At 33.1% G+C, this 23,556-nt stretch overlaps 3 protein-coding genes across 3 annotated transcripts; all 3 read right to left on the bottom strand.

Moving 5' to 3' along the window:
- Window positions 1-2,354: 2,354 nt before the first annotated feature.
- LOC114874304 (alpha/beta-gliadin A-IV-like) lies at window positions 2,355-4,895 on the bottom strand. The gene is made up of 3 exons (XM_029183481.2): window positions 4,808-4,895; window positions 2,861-2,948; window positions 2,355-2,785 (listed from the first exon to the last, which is right to left on the bottom strand). The coding sequence occupies exons 1-3, from the start codon at window positions 4,817-4,819 to the stop codon at window positions 2,355-2,357; spliced, it is 531 nt and encodes a 176-aa protein (XP_029039314.1). The 5' UTR covers window positions 4,820-4,895.
- A 4,094-nt stretch (window positions 4,896-8,989) lies between these two features.
- Window positions 8,990-12,564, bottom strand: LOC114874305 (putative mediator of RNA polymerase II transcription subunit 26). The gene is made up of 6 exons (XM_046285136.1): window positions 12,517-12,564; window positions 11,831-11,960; window positions 11,250-11,510; window positions 10,234-10,495; window positions 9,813-10,121; window positions 8,990-9,710 (listed from the first exon to the last, which is right to left on the bottom strand). Exons 1-6 carry the CDS (start codon window positions 12,562-12,564, stop codon window positions 8,990-8,992), a joined length of 1,731 nt encoding a protein of 576 aa, XP_046141092.1.
- A 5,517-nt stretch (window positions 12,565-18,081) lies between these two features.
- LOC114874303 (putative mediator of RNA polymerase II transcription subunit 26) lies at window positions 18,082-21,305 on the bottom strand. Its single transcript, XM_029183479.2, has 4 exons — window positions 21,294-21,305; window positions 19,492-19,591; window positions 18,838-19,121; window positions 18,082-18,705 (listed from the first exon to the last, which is right to left on the bottom strand). Exons 1-4 carry the CDS (start codon window positions 21,303-21,305, stop codon window positions 18,082-18,084), a joined length of 1,020 nt encoding a protein of 339 aa, XP_029039312.1.
- Window positions 21,306-23,556: the final 2,251 nt, after the last annotated feature.

Genomic DNA, 23,556 nt, shown 5'->3' with positions numbered 1-23,556 from the left:
AGGATATTTCGGCAGAGTGGGACACAAGCAAAATATTGTAGTGATATGTGCTATAGTTTGCACTATCACTATCTACAAATTACAGAAATTGGAAAATTTTCTAATCCGATTAGAAATAGATAAAAATAAATAAATACTTTCAAATAAATTTATTTTCATTCAATATAATGATCTCAATATTTAATTAATTAATTAATAATTACTCGTTCAATGATTGGAATAATATTAATAATAATAACAACAATAATTAAATGCAAAATACTGTTAAAAAGGCATTAATTGTCTTGGTTTTCAATGTCTTCGTTTCCACTATAGCAGATACCACTACAATATATCATTTGTGTCCACTCTGCCGAAATAATACCAGATATTCAGAATAAATGATAAATTAACAATACAATCCTGCTATGAATTTTCGAAAAATTTATATTTAGAAGAAATCATAAATTAGAGATTCATATCTCTTACAAATTTCCTATAAAATGGAGTTTGATGTATTTGGAGCGGGTCAGAAATGACCAGTTCTGGTGTCGTCGCCTGCATGTGCACCTAGCGCATGTGGTATCAGCTCGTAACCGGGCGTCACATACGACCCCTTCAGATGCGGCTTGGGTTTTGGCTTGCTATAACTCCGATAATTATGTTACCAATGCGTCGAAGGACAAAGGGCTCTCGAGCGACGTAGATGGCTCGCGAGTGAGACCCAGAATAGAGATGGTTGCTTGGTAGCCCAGCTGCCGGTAATCCTCCCTTTGTAATTTGCCTCTATGACCCCTCGCTCCGCCACCCTGCCAATGGCGTCGATTCGACGTTGGCTTCTTCTTCGAAAAAGAATCATTTCTAGGTAAAGCTTCAGATGAATCTTTTATGCTCCGCGATACGTATGAATGAAATTTTTATCTCAAACTTGATAGTTACCAAAGAGGCCAAAATTAATTAAACAAGCACTCCAAAATACTACAAAACTTCTCTCAAATACCGATAATTATCTAATGAAAAATTTATTTAAAAATACATAAAATTATAGTCATGATCCAACAAAGCATACCAAAAACATAAATTCAACCAACGCACAGAAATCACATAATAAAGCAAAGGTAAAGAAACGTGCACCCTGAAAAACTGCCCCATCCCTTTTTTTTTTCGTCAAATACAGACCACGTTTCTACGCCACTGACAGGCGGTTGATGTCACCGTGGCCGTGCCCTCTGGATAATAGAGTCCGCGACTTTAATGGACTCGCTAATCCTCTTCCCTGTTTGTCGGTGAGTCCATCCAGGGGTGGGATGTATTCAGGGTACGCGAGGAGGTAAAAATCGGGGCGGGGTGGTGTGACTGCGGTAGGAGCGCAGTTTAAGGGCTGTTCTACCAACGGAGACTGCAACGTGTGGGTTGTCGTGCGGCACTAGGGTGACAAGGGGGGTAAACTGCTGTCTATCCTGCCGCGTCCCGGAACTCTAGATACGCCCCTTGTGCGGATTCACCGGTGCGATGATACCTTGATTTCTCGAGTGACGAATTGAGTACGCTTAATGCGAACCGGCGCGTTTAACGACGTAATTTGATGTAATACCGGTACCACCTTGAACCCTTCCGTCGCGGTTCGTTGAATTCGTTTCTTCCGCGACGTTGAAACGCTTGACAGATTGTTCAGAATGTTTTATTAAATGGAAAGTTTCGTTTCTTTGGTTGGATTCTGACGAAGTAGAAATTAGAGGTTGGTTCTTCGTGTTTATTAATTTAGAGTGGACTGATTAAACCTTGAACAATGGAGCCTGAGTCAATCATGACCCAGTGAAGGATATTAACCCAAAGTTAAATGAGCGATTTTTAAACTAAAGAGTTTTAATTTTAAAGAGTAAATAATTTTTAAAGGAACAGTGCAAAATTTTGAAAATGAAAATATGAAATGTAAAATTGGGGCTCCCTTTATGGTCCATCGTTTGAGGGTTAATCTAAATTCAATTTCAATTTCTCGTTCTTCTCTTACTTATTTTATTACAACTACAGTCAATTACAATTTCCCACAGAAATCAAAATTCCTTATTACATAACTTCTATTACATATATTTCTATGAAAATTATTTTCTCATAATATTCATGTTACAACCCTTATGCCTTAATAAACTCAGACATCAATAATCTCAATAATAAAAATCATAACAAAAAACAACTTTATTTTCGAAATTTCTGAAATGCAACCGTCTGATGAGGTTCGATGATGTATCTTAAATCATTAATCTTCCTTTTCAGAAATCTTACATCTCAACAAGTATCAAAATTAAAACATAAATTAGATTAAAATTATCATCTCACCAGACAGTTTGCACTCTTTTTCTTTCTTCAAATTGAAATTATGCTCTTCGAGGGATGGCGTTCGCCAAGTTGCTTTGATATTGCAATAATTGCTGAAGATGAGGCGGCAGTTTCGAAGAGTATTGCGGTTGCGGTTGCGAGTTATAGTTTTGTTGAGGGAGAGGACGATACAGCGGTTGCTGAGGAATCGGTCTTTGATACTGACCACCGCTTCCCGACTGAATTGCCGTGTAATCCGGTTGCTGGATATTCGATGAGAATGTGACTTGAGGCTTGTACTGCGAGACCTGCGCCTGAGAAAGTTGTTGAGGTTGGATAGGTTGAGAAGGTCCCAGTTTTGGGATCGGTTGTGTTGGAACGGGCACGAGGGGACGACGTGAATTTTGGGCTTCCAAAAGCTGTTGTATTTGAGGTGGAGCTTGATTCAATGTTCGATAATTTCCTGCTTGCCTTCTCTCGCGCAGGTGATCTGAAAATTTGGCAAGTTAGATTTATGATAATTCTGAGTGAAAGGAGGAAAATTGTTAAAAAATTAAAAATTTACCAATAGATGAATACTGGAATTCCTGTCCCAAAAGAACTTCGGATGCGTCGTTAGTTGCATAAATGGGCACTATAGCCAACAGTAAGATCTAGAATTAAAAACAATTATTTTTACCTCATAATAGTTCCATGATTTATATCCACCACTTTCTATTAACACGTGAACTATCAGATTAATTAAACTTTAATGAAATGTTAAACGCCTGTAATGTTACGCTGGTATTTCCATAAGTGAACAAGCGTGCGTTTAATTATCCTTTCACACGTTGATTGCATAAGAGGTCACCGGTGACCGTCACCATGAATCTAATGCATGGAACATAACGAAGTAGTTAAAAGAAAGATAATAATAACACTAGGTGCGAAATAAAAAATCTAAATTGAAAATATAAAAATAAGATTTATGGTGGTATTCTTATCTTAAGAATTTGAAGCTAAATTAAATAAATAATTTTTCATTTATGAAATTTTCAAGAAAATATTGTGAAACTGAATAAATCCATCTAAATCAGGTATCACCTGTGTCATAAATTCTAGCAGTATTTAATTACCGGTTTAGTGGGTTAATTTTTATTAAAATGTGGAGTACCATACATGGTCATTTCTAAGTTTCTAATAACTGTAAAAATTTTATTATATTTCTTCTTATAGTATTTTCACCTTGCCAGATTAAGCTATTAGTTTATACATAGCATAAAATTTCTATGCAATTTTCACACTTTCTATTCTCTAATATCAACTAAATGATCTGGAAAAGAAAAATCTGCAATATGGAACGATAAAAGTTTGCTCTCTAACTTGTCCTACTTTATCACGCGTATCATCACCATAAAACCATTGCTAATACTACTTTCATCAATGTTTTTGCATATGAAAATCGCGGATAACTGTGAAATGAAAAATCGATGCTCGATCAGAAAGCTAGATAACGCATTTTACCGATCTCTAACGTTACACGCCACTGCACCTAACACACATTCGTGCATGAAACTACACGAAACTAGTTCTCATGAAAGGAAAGGATGAAAGCATTTGAACTGCACACACCTTTCGAACGCTATAGTAGCGTGATTTAATATTTGCGATAATAGAGGGAAACTTTATAGGAATTAAAGTAGGTCAGAACCGTGTTGAATGATATCTAACGATCTTTATATAAAATTAGATGTCTACATGACATGTTGGTAGTTATTAATAGTGTTTGTATAGCAGTTAATTATAGCAATTCGTAAATTGCTGATTGAGTTTTGTAATAGATATTGAGTAAATATGAGGTATCCGCATAATATGCGAAATTGACAACTAATTATCTTATAAATAAGTTATTATTTTTTAGAGAAATTAATCTAAATTATTATCAGTATCAATAACGTTTCAAATTCAATAGAAGCAATTAAATAGAAATAAAGTAGAATAGCATTTATAGTATAGTAATTATGTAAAGTGTCAATTTGTAAATTAACAGATTGAATTTTTGATAATTATTATCATATAATATTAAGAATTATTATACTGTATTAAAATTTTGACAGCCACTTATTTTGTGGAATCTTTGACTCTTTGAATTTTAAATTTAAGTTACCACCACAAAATTATCAATTATCGAATGCAATTAGCATTAGATAGAGAAGTTAAAAAACAAATAACAACACAAAATATCGAACATGTCGAATATAAAATATCGAACGTCCTTGACACTGACCATCGAAATATTGAATTTTCATTCTATGAAAAGAAGTATCACTATCATCATTTTGCACCGCAAATATAAATTGCAAAATTCATTATCCAAAGTACAATGACAATCATAGTCAGCTATGATTTAAACACACCAAAATTCAGATAAATAATGAAATGCAATAACAAAGAAATTAATTGAGAAGAATGGAAAATGTAAAAAATTGATTTGAACTAATAATGAAACTGTATAGAATGGAGTTTTACTCACGAGGAACTTCATAGCGAAGGTGTAGGCGATTTCGGGATGGTAGCTGAACGAAACTGGCGGCCGCGTCGCGACGCACTTCTATATGGGCGAGCGTTTCCAGGGTAAATGGTCCCGCCAACCACCAACTTTCACGGTTGGTCGGTTTCGACTGAATTTTTTTCTTCCGGCATATATACAGATCCCCCGCCCCTCCGTCACATAACAAACGCGCCCCGTAGTCATGCTGTACAACGTTTCAAGTCTGTTATCCAGGAAGTGATCCAGCTAACAGTATCAGAAAACCTGGACACATGGAAACTACGGTGACAGAGGAAATTGTTTCTTAAATACTTTAAGTCACAGGTCAATCACTATTTAGCGAACAGTGTTTTGAAGAGGCATAAGATGATGCTTTTTATTCTGAAAATTGTCGAGTAGTGAAATAGTAATTTCTTTTTTTTTTGACATACAAAGAGAAGATAGAAAAAGTATTAATTTTTAAAAGTACTAATATGAGGAGGTTAATTAAAGAAAAATTGTAGTAATTTTTTATTATATAATGGCTATAGACACAAAAGCAATAAAAATATTTTTTCATTAATTAAAAAGATCAACCACCTTTCTTGAAATATTTATTTTATATAATGTAATATATTTTTTAAATTACATCATAATAGCCGAAATATTTATCAAGTGTGCACAGTTTACAAAAATGCAGTAGTGAAGGTGTTGGGTATTATCATACATATATCATGATTATTAAAGAGATCACGCAATGCAATGCTGCCTGCATAATTTGCACTTATACTATGCCATATTACTTACCTTGCATGACCTCAGGAAAATCGAGAACCACGAGAAAGTTACTGTTACTAAAATATAAAAGCTATTTTAATTAAAAAGCTGTTAGGATATAACATTAAAAAAATCAATAATTTGTAAGATATTTGAATTATTAATTGTAGAAAAATTGTATTTCTTTTTTCCAATCATGATTTATATGAAACATTGAATATGGTTTGAAATTATTAATTAACCACATAGGATATTTATAATTTTAAGTAACAAAATGTTACATAAATATTAATTCGCATATTTGATTAATATTTGGTTTGTTAGTTAAATTCAGATGAAGGAGCACAGTTACCTTAAAGGATTTTTAGTTGCTGGAAAGATAAAATCACGTCCCTTGTATTAACATTCCTCGCAAAAACGTTGCTACTTTATGTGAAAACCAGAATCGGTTTTCCTGAATGCCTATTATATCAGAGGTTAATTTAAAGTTACGTGAAAGTCGTTCGATCGAGTTTTCCTTTTTTGAATGCATTTGACCACGAAGCACTTTGGAATTTGTTTGGACAACGATAATTAACTGCGAGACTTATAGAAAGCTCACAAGAATAATTATAGAACTACATATTTCGTAAAACGGAGTTATTTCCATACTTTCAAATAACCAATCAATGGAATAGTCAATAATTACTAATTCAAAGAAACAAGATCTTTTAACAATTAAAAATTACCTAATCAAATTTTTCAATTAAAAACTACTATCATTATAATCATTAAACCTTATATTTTGAATTTTTGTCTTACTTTGTTCATTTTTTTAAAAATGTCAAATTAAAGTCAACTGATTTTAAAATTAATAATTAGAAATGAACATTTATTTTGAAAAATTTAATTTCATAAAAGAATTCTGATTAAATCAACACTGGTAGAATAAAGAGGTATGGGGAAGGGGTTGTCGAGCAAAAACGTGGTCGAATAGAATTCAGTCCAGTGGATCAGAAATTCGATATTGACGCAAACATAAATCACGAGTCAATGTCTGTGCAGGTTTGTAAAACATGGATTTCTGGTCACGTAACGGTATGGCCGCCAGTTGCAGGAAGCATATGCATCGGTCACTTCCGTATTCCTAAGTCGACCGCATTAATGTATATCGCGCAAAGTGCACTGTTTCGTGGGGACATTTTCTATTCCATAAAAACACCATTTTAACCGGTGCATTTGCACGCTCTGCTAGCAAGAAAGTGCACGGTTGACCTTAATGCAGTTCTACCTTCACCGTTCCACTTCTGGATCTAACACCATGCAAAATGTTTGCTTTCGGCCATTATTTAAATGTAGGTGAAGATTTATATGGGTTTACGATCATTCTTTATAATCACTTTATTTTAAATAAATTCAGGGCTTAGACAATTTGGCTGCAAATTAGATATACTCAAGTAATTAAAAGGAAACAGTGAGAAAACATTATTTTGAATAACATTATAATATAAAGTAGCAAATTGAAAACTTTTGATTTGAAAATTAACTATTTCCATAACAGGACTGGATTAATGGGACCCCTTGGTTCAAATATTATAATTTATTCTTAATAAAATAACATTTAAAGAAAAAAAAAGGGCAGCAGTACACGAAAATTTCATTCAATATTCCTTGACATGGTAAATGGATGGCTTATAAGTGGGGAGTATGGAAAGTGGGACCCAGGACTGTAGCCCCCCTTAGACTTCCCCTTAATCCGGCGCTGTCTAATAACAAATGTTCATTTCCACTGTGGTAGTTAACATGTTAACTTCAATGATTGTAGGAAGGAAAAAAGTTTAGAGTGAAAGTGGATCGTATGTAGGATTAGATTAGTATAATTTTGTGAGTCTGAGTATGGTTTTTTTAATTACCTCTACGACATTATATTAACCTCTTGTACTTGAAATTAATTAGATGAAATAATTTTTTACCAAATTCATATTAATTTTTCGATCCTTTTGCCATGGAATTTAAAGTTATTTTTAAAACAAGGGTCACAAATTTAATTGTCATAATAATGAATCACAATCTTTTTACTAACGAAAATAATAAAAAAAGGTATTAGAAAGAGTAAAGAACTTTTGCATTTAAGAATACGGATATTCTTAAAATAAATTAATTAATTGAAAATTTTATTTTTTCCTTCAATGATTTAAATTTAGACGATTAAACGAGACATTTGTTGGTTACAAATATTTTATTGGAAAACGTGAAAGTATAAAAAGTATAAAAACAGATAAACATTATATGTATGATGCTTCTTCGGAAACATTCTCTCACGAATTGAAGAAATTGGTTGATTTTGTTCTTTCATTCATTTGTAGCAATAAGTTCCGGAAGATATTATAATTCCTTTCAATCTACATATGTATATAAAAATTGTTAGAATATCAAATAACTTCCGTTATGACAACCTGTTTCCTTCACTGGATCTTAAAGTATCGTGCACGTTTGTTTCATTCAAATTATCCGGGCATTAGAGTTCCGGTTCCGGTGTCTTTAAAGAGAGAAGGAAAGTCAAGGAAAGTTGCAACCTACTTTGATCTCTACAACAAAAGTAAAATATATCCGGCTTGATTTAATTACTGAAGAAAATAAGACAAATCATTAGTGAAATTTCTCAGCATGATAAATGAGAATAATTAACCAATAATATTTCAATTTTCCTTAAAAGCTTGCAAATTTCAAAACTATTCCTTCACTGATCGCAACTGCATTTGTAACAAAATAAAAAACAATATCATTTATTGAAATAAATATTAGTTCATGTATACTGATTGAAAACAAGCAAGAATCTCTTTGCTGCGAATTTTAAGCTGTTAAATAAAAACTTATTTCAGTTAGTAAAAGTAATTGGACGTAATTTGAGTGGAGAAAAATGTATATAAAATTTGCAAAAATTATCGATTTTAGATGGTATTTAAAAAAAATCACAGCAAATACGATTTCTCTTGAATTGCATATCACTCAAAACGTGTCGCATGTTAATTGCCATAACATTTAATTAATTTTTTCTAGAAACTTAGCATGTCGAATGCTATAATATAAGCAGTCATTCTTGGTATTACAAATGATAATTTAATAATTCAATTTACTAGAAATAATTAGTATAATTTTCTGGTATTCAGAATACTTTCTCTTCATATTTTAATTACCCTTGAATAATGAATTAATAGTGAAAGATTCTATTCTGAATAATTATAATTATAGCACTTCCATTTCATCATTTAACATACTAATTACTATATTCCTCTGTTCGCTTCTTTATCATATAACATGCGACGCGTCAAAACACCCTTTTAATCAATTAATTAATAACGAAGTAAAACATCGAATTAAGTGAGAAAAAAAAAGTACAAACAATTATCTGATCATAAATGATCATCTTCAGTAGTTATTCTCATTGACAGGACGAACTTCATTCCCAGATTGTTTGTATCCAGAGGGATACTGTATCTGACTGTTATATTGCTGATTGTATCCACTTGATTGTCCTTGATATCGGTCTGCTTGAGTTTGGTACTGTGGTTGGTACTGAGCTTGTTGAGGTTGGTATTGAGGCTGATACTGAGCTTGTTGGGGCTGATACTGAGCTTGTTGGGGCTGATACTGAGCTTGTTGAGGCTGATACTGAGCTTGTTGTGGCTGGTACTCAGCTTGCTGTGGTTGGTACTCGGCTTGTTGAGGCTGATATTGAGCTTGCTGTGCTTGGTATTGAGCTTGGTATTGGGATTCTTGAGAAGGTGCAGAAGGTTGAACAGGTTGAGGAATGTAAGGCTTTTCAGGGCGATAACTGATTTGATTGGCAATGATATTGTATGGAATTTGAGCCTGATACTTCAGCAGATTTTGAATGTCGCTTGGGAGGTTGGTCGAATATTGTGGTCGAGGTTCTGCTGGTAGTTGCTGTGGCTGTGGATGCTGATGAGGAGCTTGTCTTCTTTGTCTGGAATGCTCTTCTTCTGGTTCTTGAGCTCGAGCTCGGGTCGATGCTCTTCCAAATGTTGCTGCTTGCACGACTGGCTTTGATGGTTGCTGTCTCAACAGATCTTGATAATGACTTTGCACCTGGTGCATCTGTTCCTGTATTGCAGCTTCTGGATTAAATCTAAAAATGTAGAATCTTTTTAAAGTTAGAAAAATAAAAAATATGAAATTAAACATTAGAATTTTGCTATCCATTTTGAATTAATTATTTTATTTTTTTCACCTGAACTGTTCAGGTATGATATTAATATAAGGAGTCTGCGCCTGAAATTTTAACAGTTGCTGTAGCGTTGGTGGTAGGTTCGTTGAGTATCTGTACTGTGGCTCAGCAGGTGGTTGCGAAGGTCTCTGTTTTTGTTGCGGCCCAGCTTCCGGTCTGTGTCCCGGCGCTTGCCGTCTATGTCTAGACGGACCACGTGGTTTCCCGCGGTAAGCTGGACGCCTTGGTTCTGGAGCTTCCTGTTCCACGCGTTGGTACTGAGGTTGTGGATTTTCTTGAGCTTGTTCTTGTGTCGTCACTAAAGCATCGTATCTACAAAAAATAACAAATTATCTTTCATAAAATTCTCTTTTTCCAAAATATTTGTACATCCAATTTCTCCATTTATGCATCCATGCACCGAAAGGATTAAAATGCACTTTACCTAAACGGTTCAGGAATGATGTTTACATATGGAATTTGAGCCTGGAACTGAAGGAGCTGTTTAATGTAATCTGGTGCACTGTCCAAGCTTTTTGATGGTATCGGGTTCACTATTTCCTGTTGCGGTTGGGGCTGCGGTTGACGTTGCGCATGCCCGCGTTGCCGTGGTCGTGGTGCCGGAGCCACGGCTTCCGAATACTGCGTCTGTTGCTGTGCCCCTGGCAATGACTGACGATCGTACGATCTCCAATTCACCCTTGATCCTTTCAAAGGATAATAAAATTTCAAGTTAACTTTCAATTGATATTTCACTGTCGAATTGCGGCAATTACAGGACTGTCTGGAATGTTGGAGTGACGTAATTGTGTGAAGTCTAAACTGGTTCTTAAATTAAGAATCAAGGAACTAGCTGTGTGGAACGGTGGAAAGCATAAGTTGATCTGGTCTGTTCTAGTGCAAAATATGCAAACTATTTTCTCTATAAATTTTCTCTCTGAATTTTTAACATGTTGATAAATTCAAGTCTAGTTTCAAGAAAACTTTCCACATTTCATTTAAAAAAGTGAAGGTGGACTTGACTTTACATTTAAAAAAAGTATTTCTACGATTTACTGACGATCAAGCATTGGATTAAAACGATTCAGAAAGTATAGAGTCGTTTGGTTTCAGATAACTAAACTAACAGGTTTGATTCTTAAACTTGCAAGTCTCATATGATATGGTATAAATCTACTTATGTACTATGCAAATTAGATTCCAAGCTTTAGGAACTTTCTCGTGTTTTACCTTTGACATTATAATAAAATAACTGGTATTAATATCGCATTATATTTTTGAATTTTTCAGAACTAAAAATGATATATTAACGACCAATCAAACATGAATTAGACATCTCCTTCATTTAAAGAGTTACTTAATTAGTTTTACTGTGTAATTTTTATTTAATTTTTAATTCAATTTTAATTTAATTTTAATTTGATTTTAATTTATTTTAATGTAAAATTCATATTACTTTACCGCTTGGGTCATTGTACTCAAGAGATTTAGTAGCAGGATCGCCAGCATATGAGCCTCGAATGTACGATTGAGGCTGACTATGTCCATCCGTTGCTCCTTGAATATTATATCCTCCAGTAGTAGCTCCTTGGAAATTGTACCTTTCTGCACCGGCGTCACTGGAACCTCGAATATTGAAATTTGTATGGCCATCTGAGCCACTTTGAACATTGGAGTGACTATCTTGAGCACCTTGAATGGTGAAGCCACCGTTGACCGGTTCTATAAAAATAAAATAAAAGAATTAAAGCCAAGTGTGTCGAGTATCGTTCGAAATAATTATAACTAAATGAAATAAATATATTTAAATAAAAATAAATAAATAAATAAATATATTTAATTCCTTATTAGACAATCAGTAAAAAGATCTATTTGGTGTATGATAAACTTTAATTGATTAAACATTCTAATTCGATAGAAATGTCAAAAGAATTTGTCATAGATTTAACAAGAAGTGAATTGGTCGCAGAGACAGGGAGACACATTATACTTGATTTTTCTTCTGGTAGTAACAGTATCAGTAACTCATATCTATCTTTTACCACTTTGCTCTGTGTATTGAACTCCTTTCCCTTCCTGTACTGTTAAACCCTGGGCGACTCGATTCCCGTCACTAGGTCCCTGTATTGAAAATTGTGCTATGCACATGGGCAGTGCTGTTAGCAGTAAAACCTATAAAATACAATCATTATTTATACATTCCATTTTCATGAAATTATTTTACACTGGAATTTATATAATAAGTCGAAGTTTTCTTAACTAGAATTAATATTATCTACCAAATTAATATTAATATTACATCGATTTCATAATATTACTATCATATTAATTTCGTAAGGTACTAAATGGAAAGTTTAAATTAGGAAATAAAATGTTGCAGCATTTAATGTTAAAAATGGAATTACATAGCAAAAGATGTTTAAAATGGAAAAATGTTTATTTGAGGGTTGATTGCATAACACAGTGCTCTAATATGTTGGAACTAGAAACAGTGATAGTAGTGATTACACACTGGTTTGTGTTCTATGCATTTATATGGAATTGTATTTCGCGAACGGTGCAATATATCTGCAAGGGAAAGTTGCAACTTCAAGACTAGATTCTTAGTGATCATATGAAGCTGATAATAACATGCTTTTAAATATAACAGAACACTGCAAAAAATGGTATTTTCAAAAAGCCAATTTATGAAATTATATGATAGAGTATTACTCTTAAAACTATGTACTGCAAGTACACATAACGTAGAAAGTGCAGTTCTTTCAAACTGCTGCATAATGTAAATTTATTCGTTAAAATCAATTAAGTTAATTAAATGATCTTAATTGTGTTTAATCAGTTCCTTTTCTCGAGTAATTTATCACCTTTCACAAAGTTCTTTATAAGGATATTCTACATGGAAGTACATATGCATTATATCATTCGATTATGTTAAAGGGAAATCGACATGTAATAGGATATTAAGTAGAGTGTCTCTTTCCGTTATATCATTTGTAACATACTTTTCACTAAATATTTCTATTATTATATCAGAAAATATTTTCCAATAATAATACCATTCTAACTTTTATAAAATATTTAATAAACCAACCTTGAAGACCTTAAATTTTTAATTTTTTTAAAAATTGCACTTTATTCTAATGTTTTTAATTAAAAAATTCTAATATATAAAGAAGTACTCCAAATTTGAAGAAAAATATCTTGAAATAATTATTCTTTGTATTTTTAAAATTTTCAAAATTTTTTTAATTCTCAGCATAAATAGTACTAATTATTCCTAAATATTAATTCGCTCGAATCAAATTTTAAGGTGATAAGATTCCAGTTCGAAGGGAAAGTTTCACATATATCCAACAGAAGCAGTTTCCGTAATCGGGAAATGGCGACGCGTTGGAATCTCTCGTCTAAACATTCCAAGTTAACTACAAGAAAAAGCAACGAAACGTATCTGGAAACCGGGACTAAGTGTAACGATCAAGCACACCGTTACGGGAATTATACGCTCGCCGGTAGAAAGTGAAATATAAATTAACCGACAAGACACGTCTGACTCGATCATTCGAACGAGAAAAGAAGGAAAGAGTTCGAATTACGGGTTCAACTTGTCTGCAAGTGTCCTCCTGTCGAGGAATTTATTACAAAATTGATAACATATCATGTTGTATAATATATTTTTTTTAATTCTAAACCTATCATGCACCTTCATTCAGCATAACACAGATGATTTTATGGTCACGTTTACTTTATTTCACTCGTAATATGAGAAAGCGTGACATTTTAGAACAGGCATACCTATCATTCTCCTTAACCGTAAAGAAATAAATTTTTTGTAATACTTTGCCTATTCCCAATGAAATTGTTATTACAATGTAGCTGTACAGGCAATTTAGGAAGATCTTGTAAAATTGAACATTCGGATCGATTGTAATCGAACCTAACATTTCACTTTCTTGAACGCAACGTCGTATAAAGAGTATTATCTATTTCTGATCAAATTACTGTGATTAGAGAAAATTTTCTACTAATATTTCCCAATAATCAAAGTATTACTTAATTCAGATACGTACAGTATGCCTATATTTACTAATTATATTAATACTGTATACTAATTATCAATTTACAGTATCAGTACAACCGCTCATTATCCAGTTAATCTAGGATGCACGAACACAACCGCTAATTAACCGGTGCTGTTTCATTACAATTAACCACACGCGATACGTATCTTTACACAATATAATAATTTCGAATCTTAAATATCTGTCAACCCCGTTCTTAATTTGAGAATCATACAGAGTAGTTATATTAGTAATAAATGACACAATATATAATTGTATGTATGATAATCAATAATAATGAATGCAGTCTGTTAACAAAACTTCTGTATATTTCATTAAAATTAAAAATAAACAATAAACAGGTAATATTTTCTATCTTAATTAACAAAATTTACATTGCTTCAAAATAAAGAAAATTTAAAATCTAGGAATACTATGAAACTAATGATCGTTGAAAAATTGAAAAAATAATATCTACATTGTTAAGTAAGAAATGTTAATGAACTATACGGAACTTTGTTGATTGATTGTGATAATTACGATTTCATTGAATAAGGAAATGAAAATATTTACTTACCAGCAAATTCATCGCGAGAAAGCAGGCTGCTCGATGCGTTCAAGGGTGGAGTGTATCTGAGGCGGTCGCGCGGTCACCGGAACAACTTTATAGGCGGCTACGTAAAAGGTGCCTTTCAACGACGGGGATGTGACTACTCTTACCACCTCCACCATCGTATTACTGATTCCCCATTACTATTACATAGAACTAACTCTATGGTTTGTATAGCTTTTGTAATTGTTCGTGTCACCAAGCTTCACCGTCAGTGGTGTTCCTTTTTTTTCTTCTACACTGTATCCTAAAATATTTGTTAATTGCCTTGCGAGTTAATTAGCTGGCTGTATAGGGAAATATTGGAGGTATACATATTTAATTTTACAGACTTCAATTTTTATCAAATTTATCATTTTTTTGCAAAATAAACTGACAAATATTTATATGTCATTCAAAATATATAAAAGTAATTATTTTCAACTTGAAATAATTGAATAGATTTATACAAAATATACAAATTATATTTTCTTAATACAATGTTTATTTATGTTGAAAGAAAGAATGTCAATTTTCTTACTGCAAGAAATTGCATTCAATTATCTCGTGCCCATTTTGAATAGACTTCGGGAACTAATAGAAGCTAGTTGATGCGAATCTATACATTATACAGATCCTCGTTACATGTAAAACAGTATTCGATTGCATCCTCGGTACACGTTGAAGCCATCGTCCTAGAATGCGATTCAGAGATGCGTTTCCCAGGCACAAAGCACTCAAAGGTTACGGTGCAACGATCCTGTGCATCACTTAATGAATCTATTCGTGCTAAACTTAGGTAACAGAGATGAATAACTTTCGTCGTACTATTTTTACTAGAAAAATGTCAAAATCAGTGAAAATTTTAAAACACTTGTAATTTGATTAATTTTAGTAAGGAGTAAGAAGAATTTATGATTTATTTTAAAATCCTCGAATATTACAGCCCATTTAAAAGTAAACATAAAATTTCTTAAATTTGTTAAAGCAATCTTTTTCTGAAGTGATTGTACCTTGTTAGATTTCATGACGAAAGTGACAGCATTTCACCGGACAAGGAAGAACATGAAAATTATTCTCGTGGCCTTCACGCATTATGCATCGATTCATGTTACTCTTGGCAATTGTATTATGCACGCTTTTGCACTTTAGCGTGCTGGAACTTTCGTTTTTATAGTAACTTATACTAATCCATTACTCCCTTCGCAGTTCACTGACCAGACTGTACACTTTTATAATGATAATATACATAGGGTGAGAAAAATAAAATACATACAACGACCACCTAGATAAAATTTATTATAATCATAAAATGTATCTCTTGAAACAAAGTTGGAGGAAATAATTTCTTATAAGGATTCATATAAAACAGCCGATGTATGGCCGTCAAAGTATTAATTAGCTAGCTGGTATTCAACTAAGCATTACGTATCATTACTTCCTGACAATGATCTTAAACCTCACTGAATCGCAATCTTATATCCAGTTCCGTACCAGATATCATCAAGCAAACAGATGCTTTTACTTTCCATCAGTCTATGCGTAATCGACACAAGATATCGCTTTCCATTATCACCGATCGAACATGAGTCTTTATTAGAAAGGTGGAAACCATCGGACTTTCTACCTAAAGACTTAATAAGAACAGATTTATCTTAACAACAAAGTTAACAAATACATGATTTACAATCTGCACAGACTCCAAGACTACACTCTAATAAATTTAGAAAAAAAGATCAACTTTTCTGAAGAATCTCTTTAATTTTGCCGGAAACTGTATTCATAGGTTTTTATATTAAATTATTTAATCTAACATAACATCTAATGATTTTGTTCGTAAATTTTTATTTGCAACGAGAAATTTTTTAGTATAGAATGTTTTTGGTTTTGATCCTCATATGGAAATTTTTATTGTATTGAAATGTAAATGCTTTATGGTAGACTATAGCGAAAGGGTTAATAAATTCACCTCGGAAGCGGTGCTCGACAGGTCGATAACCATTTCGTAATCGAAACTAACTTGTAAGTTACTTTTACGCCGGAAGTTCCGTTCACGCTGCTTCCAGTCATTCACTGACACGCGATGGAAAAAATGTTATGTACTAGAATGGTGAATTGGTTTCGTAGCGTGAGGGAAATTATTTGAATAATTTATTTGATGTATTCAAGTACATTCTTTCTGCTTTCTTTCACTCGTAATAAAATTTTATAGATCAATTAGACGCTTTAGGAAAATAAAGGATAGTAATCAGTTTCCTTTCTTCTTTCTTTTTGTATATGTAATAATATCAAGTAATTATTATTGGAAGAATAATTGATTAATTAGTGAGAATTGAATGGTAAAACCAGTAAAGTAAAAGTCAATAGTTTCAGTAAAAAAATATTTATCCTGGAAAAATTAATTATTGATATAATTTACATTAAATATACAATATTATTTTAACACGAAATGTAATAATTAAGCTACGGATGTTTATGCAAATATATATTTTTATAAAATACTTTTGCCCTTTGAATCATTTACAATGTTATATTATTTTAATTTGTTCATTTTGTATATTTTACATATTCCTGGGATGTTTTAATATTCTATAAATGCATAAACATTCGTTACAGATCCTCATTGACTAATTTGTCTAACAATATCGAAGTCAGAGGTAACAAATAACTATGCCCGTTTAAAGCTATAGAAGAAAGTTAATAGAGCAAACAATTAAAGCTAGAGTTGGTGATGTTAACACAGAGAAGATTGATAAATATTTCGTGCAACTTAAAAATACAAGAATCAGTTTCGTTTATAACCCAGAAACTTAACAACTTCCTTTTTCCTCGACGCGTTGAAGCAAGAAAGGTAAGTGTTTAATTCTTCTATTTCACAGAGAAAGTTGAGAGTTTGAGGGAAATATGAAGGAGTAAAATTTCGTATTTTCGTTCGATACTTACTGCAATTGCTATTTAGCTGAAATTAAATACCCTAACTCATTAAATGGTGCAATGGAGATTGACATGTACAGTGAGACACATTATAGGTAGAATTATTTAGTTAACAATCATCTCATTTTCCAATTTAAATTTTCTGCTTATCCCACCAAACTAACATTGATATTATAATCATATTATAATAATTTAAAGCACAGAAATGTACAAACTTATTGTTAGTCCCTTCGCCTCTCCTTCAAACCTTTTTAAACGTCTTCAAATTTCTTCAAACTTCCTTAAACATATCCCAATTTCAACACACCAATCATCAGTGGCGGCTCGCGTATAGGCACTGTGGAACTGCGGCACCCCCTATTTCCATTTGATATTATCGATAACATTTAATATAATGAGTCCTTTTTTCTGTAATTATTTCTTTATGCTTGTACAATACATAATCCTTAAGCTTAATCCCCAGTTTATGAAAAGGATACAAAAATCTTTGTATGGAACTGTGCGCTTCCTAGTTCCAGCGGCGTGGTGTTTGATTGTGTGCGCATGCGCACGTAGGAAGCTGCGCGCGAAGCTGCGCGGGAGAGAGAGCACTGTCCCTCTCGGTTTTTTAAAACAAAGGCTAAAAATTTTCTGAAACAGCACCCCCACTAATTTCAGCTACGAGCCGCCACTGCCAATCATCAAACGAATCCTCTACCTCAAAAATCCTCGTTCAATGATTCTGTTCCTCTTCAACAGGTTTAATCGATTCGAAATCCGGCTCGTATCTGTCATTATTCACGTAATAGATCTTGCTGCGGTAGCTATAAGGCCCTTTAGTTTCAGGCGGCAACGGTTTAGGCACGAACACCGTCTTCGGCTTGTAACTGATGCTGTTTGCGATTACATTATATGGTAATTCAGCTTGGAATTGCAATAACTCTTGAATCTCCCTAGGCATGTTCTTATGGAAGATCAGCTTCTGAGGTGGTGGAACAGGAAGGTTCTCAATAGGCACTTTTACATGATCGATCTGCTGTTCGTACTGCTCTTGCTGCTGCTGCTGTTGTTGCTGTTCCAATTCGTGTTTGTACACGATTCTACCCTGAAATCCACTATTCGCGTAATCCCGCCTGGACTTCTGTTGCTCTATTTGCTCGTAACTTTCCGACTGATCGTATTGAGAATAATCGGCGTTTGTTGATTGCTGATCCTGAGGAGCTATGACGTTCGAAGAGTACTGTTGAGTAGGTTGTTCAGCGTAATGACGTTGTGGCTTGTAATTTTCTAGAACCACTTGTTTGGCATGCGACCGGGCATTGGAGTAGGTGTTGTAATGTATCTGATTTTGGTCTGGCTGAGTTTCAGCTGGAATTTGAGACTGTTCATACACGTTGTATTGCGCTTGGGGATCTGGTTGAGCTTCTGGTTGAGGTTGAGCTTGTACGTAGGTGTTGTATTGCTGTTGATGAAGATCTGGTTGAGGTACTGCTTGGACTTGAGGCTGTTCATAGGTTTTGTACTGTATCTGACTGGGTTCTTGTTGAGCTGCTGCTTGAGCTTGAGGCTGTGAGTACGATTTGTACTGCACTTCGTCTGGGTCGATTTCCAGTAGCTGAGATTGTTGAGGTCGCCTTTGTGCCTGTTGCTGGGGATGAGCTTGTGCAGCATGGGTAGAAGTAGAAGATTGTTCTTGTTGAGAAATTTGCAAATTTTGATACTGAGATCGCAATTGGGTCTGGGGAGAGAATAGTTTCCAGTCCACCTTCAGACCTGCAACAAAAGAAGATATTAACACTGGAATTACCGACGTTTGATGCACACTTACTTTTAATTTGAAAATAATGGTATAAAATCAGGGTATTTTTTAACACCCTGTGTACATTCAATCTTTAACTCGATAACAGCCAACGTACATTTCAACAAAAATACCTCGATAAAATTTATAATTTAAAATAATAAACTGGAAACCAGTCATTTTGACCACTTTGGTAGTTCCAGTGTTAATGATTTAATAATAAAATTGTACAATTATAAATTATTTGATGTGGTTGGTACATATATAAGTAAAAAATGTGCAAATTTTCTGGGAGGATTTTTCTTAATTATTTGAAATAATTGAATAAATTAATTATGTACTCACCATTGGGATCTTGATACCTGATTTGAGCCTGAGGGGTTCGAACAGAACGCTGCGCGTTCTCTTGCGCCACCACTGTCGAAATTAAAGCAATCAGTAGAATCTGTAAACAGATAAAATGATGGAAAAATGAATCGCCATGAGAACCAACCCTAAAAGGACGAATGCAACGATGCTGTAATGGTAATCGGATCCGTTAGAAAGTGAACTCCTCTTTCTCTACGGATCGAAAGAAACTGAGAGCGAAGACATTGCACGCGGAAGAGCATTCGTACGATCGTTTTGTTCGGTAAAACATTTCACTACCATGCTACGTTTCCGCTTTTATCCCGTTACTTCGCGTAAACCGAGCGTGTTACAACTAACCATCAATCGTACTTTATAATGCTTCGTAACGTTTCACTTCCTTCTATAATACTGGAATTATCGTAAAGTTAAGCCAGAGACCATGCTGAATTGTTTCTTAATAACTTTTAATTGTGGGAAATCGAGGTTGAGTATGTTTCAATGAACAAACTAAGTACCTAGAAGGATTTCCGTCTCGTAACTGTTCTGAATTGTTGAAAACTGTTGGAAAGAATTGTTTAAGTCGTGCTTAGCAGGGAAATTCTTGCAGTGATTTTTGCTATATTGCAATTTTTTATAAAATAATTTGATCTTTTTTATTTAATTCGGGTAAAGATAGGTGAAATAGGTGAAGATCCAGCAAATTCCCATTTCTGGAAAGCCTCATTTCTTTTTTTTAAATGTAAAATTTTGTTTATGATTCATGATATTTAGAATTTGATGCAAAGTCAGTTTCATTTCAGTATCGTATGAAGCATGCAAAGGCTTACTAGTATTGCCAAGTCCAAGCATGCATGAGTGAATCGAACCTTGAACTGTTAAATAACTATGCAATATATTACTAATGAATGAGCAATTAAGAATTGAATATTTAAAAATTAATAACTTAAATTCAATCTTAATTTATAAATGTAACAAGAAAAAACTAATTATGTAATTATTAATGAAGAATTTTTGTTATAATTAAATCAATAAAGCTTTTAATCGTTTGAAGATTTTGAAAACTAAAATAAATTAATAAAGTGAGAAAGTAATATAAAATAAAATTTAAGTGACTACATGTAATAGAAAAATAGTTCGTGCGTCGAAAGTAACATAACTGTGCTAAGAAAGCGTTAAAAAATACACTTCTCAGTAATGAACATTCCATTCTTATCATCATGCAACCTATTCTGAAGTTAAATAATCAAACCTTATTGTTACGTCCTGCAAGTAGAAACAAGAAAAGGATATTATATAAACGTAAGTAAGGAAACTCTACTAATTTTAATTAAATCGAATTATATTAATTACCAAGTTGACTGTACTTAATAATTGATTTAAAAAATTACAAATTTCAAGTTTTTAATTTCTTACATTACACTATTACTATAGTATCAATATCATTCAAAATAATATTTCTCTAATCTTTTTTTTCTTAATTATCTCCTTTACTCAATTTTCGTTTATAGAACATCACAAAGTCAGAATTTTAGAAACCCATAAATAAAAGTGTCAAACGACCCAATCAACCCTCATCGCCATTCAGCAGTCTTCACTTATCCTCAACATTTAAAGAGATTAATTTCCGTCACTGACAACTCTTCAATCACAAGTACACTATAATTGTATCACTCACTGAAACCAAGCAAAGAACCAAAAAACTGAACAACACTCAAACTGAAACCCCCCGAAAAAATTCTATACAGTTAAACAACTCAGACCACCATGGAATAGTTTGAAGAGGATTTCACACTCACTGGAAGTCTCATGTTTGGTGGAGAGAAGAAACCGATGGTGGATGTTTGATTCACGGGTGTACGGGCAGAAATCAGCCAACAGGGCCTCCGTGGCTCTTCTATATACTGGTAGTCGGCCCGGTGTAATTGGTCGGCCAAGCAGACGGACGGTGGCTACCTACTTTTAAAGTAATTCTGCCTCTGGGTAACGAGCGAACCGAAGCCCTCGGGATATTATCGTGGCCGATTGCGAGAATGCGTCGCTGGCGCAACCCGCTTACAAAGTTGATCTAGGAAGCTGTGGACAACGAGGTGTCCTAGGTTACCCCGCTTTGCTACCTCGCAGAAGAAACGATCTTTCTTAATTTACAATTAGAATTTCAAGAGGATAACTAGATAATCAATTATGTTGAAAGTTGCTACCCTGACGAAAGGATAAAGGCAGCAGCTATTGCTACTTCAGTTTCCCATGGCTTTGCTACTACTCCATGAAGAAGTAGTTCCTTGTTTTAATTTGTAATTAATGTGTTATTATGGCAGTCAGAAAATTTGATATCTTGAACATTCGGTCTTACGAAAGGATACAGGTAGTACCTATGGATGCTTCTTTTGATCTTAACAATATTAACAAGGTAACTTTTAATTTGAAACATTTATTATTAATTAGAAGAAATTAGAAAAAGCTACTGCATACCGCGTTGTAATTAGCACGAAATTAAGACAAGCTGTTACTCAATAGTTCCTTTGTAAGTCAAAGAAATCTTGAAATCAATGAAACCGGTTTCATGGATCAAATAGTTCTCTTGTGCTCTATTAAAGCACAACACAGGAGAAAATAGGTTCAGCCGTGTTTCTTTTAAAGGAAAATGTCACAAGAGGTGTCATTCTTTTTTCAAATTAGTCTTCTTCATTATACACAAAATTATCTTTCAATATTTTCTCAGTCAACCTTCATTTCATTTTTTATTTTTTATTAATGATTTTCGATTTAACTATGGATCATTACATAATTTTAGCTAAGCAACATTTATGGAATTTAATAATTTATAATAATAATCCCCAATACCACTAAATATGGTATTAAATAATAGAGTGGAATTATGATCTAATTTTCCAACTTACATAATAAGTCCTCATGCTATACTTTACACATCATAACAGGTATTATTCTGCAAATTAAAAAACACTATTATTCAGAGTAATAGTAATCAGGATGCAATAACTTCAAAAGAAAGACAAAGGCTGTTCTCCCATGTGTGTCGTAAGCGGTTTTTTGCATACAGATTATACACGACTTTTACAACGTGTAAACGGTTTCCTATAATAATTGGTTTAAATCGCAGTTATTGATGAAAGCTAATAACAGTTTCGAAGAATTTCAAAACAGTAGAATAAAAAATAAAAAATCATGTACTGTACAGGGTGTTAAAATATGTGATAATTAATAAAAACAATCTTTTATATTAAAGCTCTCAATAAATAAAAATTGAAGAAATTGATTCCCTGCAATTGAACATTTTATTCTTATTTGCATCTTCAGAATAAACTCTCTTCCTTTGTTAAAAGGATCTAGGATACTTTGTATGGAAAAACAAGAAACGACGATAAAATTATCGAGTTTCCTCGAAAATCTTAAATCAGCGACACGATTGAGTACCATTGTTGCGCCCCTGAACTTTCCAGTGTATAAAAATGCAACAGGACATACTGTAAATAACAGCTTATCTTCGGATGCATCCTCGTGTCCCAAGAGTGAACATGCAATTCAATGCAAATATATCAGTTTTATATACAAGTTGATTCAAAATCTGTGTAACTCATTTTAATGTACTCTTTAATTTGATTTAATCAATTAAGGTACTTATGAAAATTCTGCTGCTAAAATAGTAAAATTATATGTTTGATAATATTAATATGCTACTACGAATAAATATTATATTTCGGATATATGTACTTCATAGAAAGTGCATCAGTAAATGCACCTTTACAAAAAATTAATTGACGAGGAATGGTGTACATGCAGAAATTTATGTCTCCAGCAGTGCAATGTAATTATTCTATTCGTACATTTTTAGTTAACTAGATAATTATTGGTTGATTTAAGGAGAAAGTTTCACAGAATCTAAATTCTAAGGTACGCGATTTCATGATAACAAGATTAATGCCTTCGCGTGAGAAGTTGCATTAAAATAGTAATTATGATTAACAAGTTACAATAAGAAGAATTTGATAACAAAAATGAATTTCAAATCCTTTTATAATTAAGAAATTTTAATATAATAAT

The sequence above is a fragment of the Osmia bicornis genome, chromosome 3, assembly GCF_907164935.1.
Source record: "Osmia bicornis bicornis chromosome 3, iOsmBic2.1, whole genome shotgun sequence".
NCBI lineage: Eukaryota > Metazoa > Arthropoda > Insecta > Hymenoptera > Megachilidae > Osmia > Osmia bicornis.
The sequence above is the reverse complement of the archived record's forward strand: the minus strand, read 5'-3'. Positions and strand labels throughout refer to the sequence as shown.

Coding starts and splice junctions, on each gene's coding strand:
- LOC114874304 (XM_029183481.2), bottom strand. Junction 2,786..2,860: donor ATTCCAGTATTCATCTATTG/GTAAATTTTTAA, acceptor CCAAATTTTCAG/ATCACCTGCGCGAGAGAAGG.
- LOC114874305 (XM_046285136.1), bottom strand. CDS start 12,564: ATGCAGCAGTTTGAAAGAACTGCACTTTCTACGTTATGTGTACTTGCA. Junction 11,961..12,516: donor CTACGTTATGTGTACTTGCA/GTACATAGTTTT, acceptor TGTATTTTATAG/GTTTTACTGCTAACAGCACT. Junction 10,496..11,249: donor TGAGTACAATGACCCAAGCG/GTAAAGTAATAT, acceptor ATCCTTTGAAAG/GATCAAGGGTGAATTGGAGA.
- LOC114874303 (XM_029183479.2), bottom strand. Junction 19,122..19,491: donor CAGGTATCAAGATCCCAATG/GTGAGTACATAA, acceptor CTTTTGTTGCAG/GTCTGAAGGTGGACTGGAAA. Junction 18,706..18,837: donor AACAGCCTCAAGTCCAAGCA/GTACCTCAACCA, acceptor GCTGAAACTCAG/CCAGACCAAAATCAGATACA.